The sequence below is a fragment of the Hippichthys cyanospilos genome, chromosome 10, assembly GCF_059441005.1.
Source record: "Hippichthys cyanospilos isolate Australia breed blue-spotted pipefish chromosome 10, RoL_Hcya_1.0, whole genome shotgun sequence".
Classification (NCBI taxonomy): Eukaryota; Metazoa; Chordata; class Actinopteri; order Syngnathiformes; family Syngnathidae; genus Hippichthys; species Hippichthys cyanospilos.
Window position 1 is genome coordinate 20990769 of NC_142378.1, and position 6000 is coordinate 20996768.

The 6000-nt window shown below is 42.4% G+C and overlaps 1 protein-coding gene across 2 annotated transcripts in view; it reads left to right on the forward strand.

The window, feature by feature from the left end:
• Positions 1-5525, forward strand: part of gatad2ab (GATA zinc finger domain containing 2Ab) — a 38046-nt gene extending 32521 nt beyond the window's left edge. For both annotated transcript variants that reach the window (XM_088425133.1, XM_088425134.1), the window contains exons 8-11: positions 961-1210; positions 1289-1686; positions 1767-1920; positions 4590-5525. In XM_088425133.1, the coding sequence (XP_088281259.1) occupies positions 961-1210; positions 1289-1686; positions 1767-1920; positions 4590-4723 (936 nt within the window). In that variant the 3' untranslated portion in view covers positions 4724-5525. The remainder of the gene's footprint in view (positions 1-960; positions 1211-1288; positions 1687-1766; positions 1921-4589) is intronic.
• Positions 5526-6000: the final 475 nt, after the last annotated feature.

Sequence of the window (6000 nt, forward strand, 5' to 3'; positions counted from 1 at the left end):
ACATTAAAAAAGGATTGTTAATGGTTACTGCGGCGATATTAGTGCGTACATAGAGATCTAGGAACTGATACCCTACTTCGCAGGTTTCAGTCTTCGCGGGGGGTTGACACCCCCCATTAACCACGAAGTAGGGAAGGGTATCACTGTGTGTGTATGTGAAAAGTCTTCATGCTATACATATTGTTTTATACAAATATTACTGCAGTACACATTTTCTTAAATGATTAAGCCTTATACACTGTACGGTAAGTGAGCTGTAACCCCTTTCCCTTGAAGTCTCACACAGCTGCGGTCATATTAGCAGCGGCCATATTAGCAGCGGCCCTGTACATTGAAATAAATTCAAATATATACATGATCAAACGTGACAACGATGAAGAATTAACACTTGAAAAAAACATTTTATTTTAAAAGAAATCTAGGTAAGGTACACAAATTAGGACCATGGATTTCAATTGCAGTGTTTTATTATCTTATTGCTATGTGGTGAAAACTGTAACTATTGTAAATTTCGGACTATAAGCCGCAACTTTTTTCTCACAATTTGAGCCCTGAAGCTAATCTGCATTTTTTGTTTTTTGTTTTTTTAAACTAGCCACCATGGGACAATCCACCACTAAAGGAATTGTGCGTATCTGTTCAAGGTGTCAATTTATGGAACAAATATTCATTATTTACCAATAAATTGTTGCACCTTTAATCAAACCATAAATAATGAAAAATGAAAGGATTTCTTCATTCACTGATAATCGTGGGCAATACGTATAAAAACATTTTCACCAATCACATTCTGATATTCTGCGACCACATGGACATTTGACTTGAAAGGTTCAAACTTTGTGTGTGATTAAGGAAAAGTCTGTTTGGTTAATTTCCCCTCGACACCTCTCATTGTTTTGAGGAGAACATTTTGAATGGGTGGTCAGCGGTCACTCGAATAAGCTATACTATTGTGCCCAGGCATCTCCAACGGGTATTAAGGGCTCTTCAGTGTCCCCCAACTCTGGCATCAATGACTCACCCGCCAGCCGGCAGGCTGCCGCAAAGCTTGCGTTACGCAAACAGCTGGAAAAGACATTGCTGGAGATACCGCCTCCCAAGCCTCCTGCACTGGAGTTCAACTTTATGCCTTCCGCTGCCAATAATGAGTTTATCTACTTGTTGGGGTTGGAGGAAGTGGTGCAAAAGCTCCTGGATATGCTCGGCAGAGGTGTGTCACACTTTTATTCAGTTGTTGAGTTTGAGGTGCTTGCAAGGTGTTGTATTGATAGCCTTTCCTCTCTCACAGGCAATCTAGGTCCAACAGCTTGCATTTCCAGCTCCGTTCCCAAAGAGCCATATACCTGCACCCAGTGTAAAACTGATTTTACTTCCCGCTGGAGGAAGGAGAAAGCCGGAACCATCCTGTGTAACCAGTGCATGTCGTCCAATCAAAAGAAGGCCCTCAAGGCCGAGCACACCAGCCGGCTGAAGGCAGCCTTCGTCAAGGCGCTGCAGCAGGAGCAGGAAATTGAACAGCGCATCCTCCAGCAGGCCACCACCTCCTCTGTCACGCCTGTCTCCAAAACCTCCTCATCCTCTCCCTCGCTGTCCAAAAGTGAGGTTCTGATGTCTCACCAGTACAAGCAAGTCCGGGCTGCCATGCCACACAGATCCGTAACAGGCCATCACTCTGCCATTAAGCAAGTAAGTGCCACTTAGCAGACTGACATGTTTGGCGTATGACTGCATTTTGCCGCCTCTCACTTGCTTTTGCCTCCTCACAGCTGCAGAGCGCAGTGACAGCGGCAGCGTTGAGCAGCAGGCCGAGCAAGCACGGGGCAGTGCGCCCGCTCCAGCAGGGAGTGAAGGTCAGCGCTGGCGGTAGCAACAGTAACCAGGGCAACGTGACTGCCTGGAGGAAGAGCAGCAGCAATGCAGGTACATGACACTCTTTAGAAAGGAACTACTTCCTGTGTTTTTGTACGCTAACATTGTTGGCACTATTTTGTATCCCATAAGTCATCTCATATTTTCTACCGTAGCCTCAAAGAGGAAGGCGTCCCAAAAATAAAACTACTTAACTAAGCATGACATTCTGATTAATATTGCGGAATGTGAATTAAGCAGCAAAATCAAGCTGTTTTTCTTCCATCTCGGGGCGGCCATGTTGTCAAAATTACATCACAGTTGCTCAGGTAACAGCCAATCATGGCTTACCCTTTTCCTGAGTTAAGTAATGAGACGCTTGCAAGATGAGCCATGATTGGTTGTTACATGAACTCTGAGCAACTGTTATGTCATTTTTGGGAGGCAGCATGCGGCAAATTGGCCGCCCCCCTGTTGTAACAAAATCTGACCTCTCCTTTAATACTCTGTTTGTCCTCAACATGTTTTACATTAAATAAATGGATATTGAGAAAGAAATATTACAATCAATTGAAATAATTTATAGTTTTCCCTCATTTTTCACGGTTTAATGGGGAACGTAAAACTCCTGCAAAAAATGAAGAAGCCGACTGGCAATCAAGAGCGCTGACGTCTTTTTCTGTTATGACGACAAATCCTTTGTCTCTTATAATGTGCACAAGCTTCACCGCTTCCTCTACCACTGCGTAGTGAACATCATCTGCACAACTCACGTTCAGCCATCATTTTTTCCAGCTAGAGTTTATGGTCGTAATTTTCATGTCATTTAATGTTTGCTGAATATGAGTCAAACATGATGCAAGGTTGTAATTACGCCAGCATGTTCTTAATGTGAATACTTGGTTGTCGTCAACTGCCAAAATGAGGCTTTCCATTGTAGAGCGAGTGTAAAGTGCCTTAACTGCATGAGTGACACCTTAGTCCATTGACTGAATTAGAGATGTAGTGTTCGGTAGCAGAAATTCTATCTGCACCTCATCATATAGAAGGTGCGTTGCATGGCCCCCTGCACAGTCCATCAAGAGAAGGACATTAAAGGGGAGACTGTTTTCAGCAAGTTACAGCATCACCTGAAGTTATGGAGTCATTTTTGTGACGAACTTTTGTTATCCAGGCTTTGGGTTTATGCATCTAGTACACGAGCGGCAAAGCCTTATTTTTGTTTTTTAATGCCCGTGGATTTTTGGCTTTGTAAATAAACCCTGGCTTATGCAAAAAACCTGCTGCCCACACCATTACCATCACATGGTCCTTGTGGAGCTTGAAGAGGAATGTTCACAAAGGCATCCTCTTCCAAAAAAGGCCAGTTTCAACCATGTTAAACACCTGCTCCGGGATGTAGCCTCTCTCACGGATGAGCTCAGGCTACACTTTCTCCACATAACGACACACGCGCAGCAAATTACAGAGGCACACTTCTGAGGCCATACCTTTTTTTTTTTTTTTGAAACATTTTCAAACCAGCCTTTTGTGGCTGAAATTCCTTGACTTTGAGGAGGTGTATCACCCCCGCCAGCTCCCGTACTGGGTTGCGGTTCGTCAGGTGCGTCATTACCTTCCTTATCGGGCAAAGTTTGGTCATAGAGAGCTTTGGCCTTATTACTGATCATATTGGTGCCCAAGCATATTTTATTTTCCCTGCAATCAGCAATCCACAACCACATGCGGCTTCCATTTTTGCAATTCCGCTATTGTTACAACGAGTTACAACGCATTTTGCATCCTTTAGTGTTAATAAAGCATTTCTGTGGATATTTGCTTCTTTGTTTTAGATTCGTTCAATCCATAATGAAGTGCTACATTCGCGTAACTTTTGCTCTCGGCGATCATATTAAAAAATTTTAACTTTTTCTCTTGTGCGCCTCAGAGGAAGCATTCACAAGGGCACCACACTTAGGGGTCTTTGTAAGGGCTTAACCACTTATTCAAAAACAAAGATGTTATGTGCGACACAACACTATGCTAGAGTAGGCGGAACTTAACAGCGCTAATGAAACAAGCAGGACAATTTGTCAATCAGCTCACTTACCATCATCCTCTTGTTCCTTCATTGGCCAGCTTTGCTCCACTAAGGGCACGTGTTGTATATGAGTGCAGTTCTGCAATAAACTCAGTTCCCCATTTGGCATGCGGGGAGACCTACGTAAAGCTGAATGGCTGGAAAGACCGAGGGTGCAAAAATCAAAGCGCGAAGTAGCAAGAGAACACTGTATTCATTCCAGAAGAAGAATTTAAACTGTTATTCTGCCTGACTTCCTTAATTAAAAAAAAAAAAAAAAAAAGTTTATTCAGACTGACACTTAGGCAACATTTTTTCACCACTCCTAGGCATTTTCAGTTTTCAGGTGAATTTTCAAGATCAATTTCAGATGCACCTCACCTGCCTTTGATGATCTAGGAAGTTATGCCGCATATTTGTTCTTTACGTTTCTTTGAATTTGTTCTTAACTCATTCGCTGCCAGCCCAGTTAAAATGGATCTTTGACATCTACTATAGCTTTCGATTGTAGTGAATGCATTAGATGGCGCCGCTATCCATTTTATATTTCCGCTACTATGCGCTCTGTTGCTGTTTTTCTTGCAATGGACATTCTAACTCAGCCCCTTCACCTTTAGCATCATTCTGCTGCATGTCCAAACAACTGTGGTGCATTTATTTGAAGGATTTTATGTCGTGGCAGGTGTAACTATGGCCTATGTGAACCCCAGCTTGTCTGCCCACAAGACCACTTCTTCTGTGGAGCGCCAGCGGGAGTATCTGCTGGACATGATCCCCTCCCGCTCCATCTCCCAGGCAGCCAACACCTGGAAATAATTCCACCACCTTTCCATTCCCAATTTCATCCCCCGCACCGTTCGTAATATGTATAATAGCTAATATGCACCCACCTATCTATAACGTTATCATTCTAATCCTTTCTATGAAACTTGTTTTGTTTTTTTTCATTTCTCGAGCAAGAAATGTTCTTCCATTTCTGCAATGAAAGCCCATTTCCACGTCCGAGATACAATTGATTGTGTCCATTACAGTTTTCTTTAAAGGTGGTTTGGGTTCAAATTTCAACATTGGTCGACCATCTTTGAGCGGGAGTCACCACTGGATTCCCAAACTTCTGTCTATGGACTAGACAGGAAAAAGATATTAAGATTATTACTAGATTATTATTAGACTCCACAAAATATGCGCCTTAGCCCTTCTCCAGGAGGTCCGGTGTGTTGTTGAACCCGAAGAGCTCATCGCAGGGATTGTTTGATCTTCGAGAATCATTGGAGAAATGACTTCAGCTTTTCAAAAATAAATAAGAAGAAAAACAAGACTGTAAAAGTGCACACAGGCTGCTTCTTCTCTCCAACCGCCAGTGAGAATACTCGAGAAGCCAATGTGCCCCAGATTGTTTTGTATGGCTGAATGTTAGGATTCTTTTCCGTGTTCATTTTTGTTGTTCCCTATATTGTGCTCCTCCAATGCTTTGGAAGTTGCCTCACGCTGAGGTTGGAATTACGCAGGCTCATGTTACAATTGAAGGTGGTTTTACATCTGCTGGTTGCCACATTGTAGCTGACTTTTAAATATGTACTTAGAAGAAAAAGAATAAAGTTAAAAACTGTTCACTCAATGATGTAGAGTTACGGAGCCTGATGTAATGTTTTGAGGATTACTGTTCAGAGGCAACAAAAACCTCCAAAGAAATAGTGGAGCCCAAATTAAGTCCCTTCTGCTGGAAGGTTTGGCATTTATTTGAAACTTTTTTGGAGTGAACACATGATGTCATGCTAAAACTGGAGGTAGATCGTCAGGAATGTCATTTTATGACTTTTTTTTGTTTTGTTTTTTTTCTTATAGTACTTTAGGTTGTTGTGCTTTGTTTTGTTTTGTTTTTTTCTAGACACAACTATCTCTGGGTTTATTTATAGGGTAAAAAAAAAAAAATGAGCGTGAAGGGATCTTTGGCACCCCACCCTATGACAGCAAAATAAATAGCCGGTGAAACGGTGACCAAGTTCATTGTGAGTTCAAAGTTTGACCAGCTGACCAGACTAACAATCAGATACGAGTGCAGAGCAAGGGAAATGGACATGTACCTTTTGAGG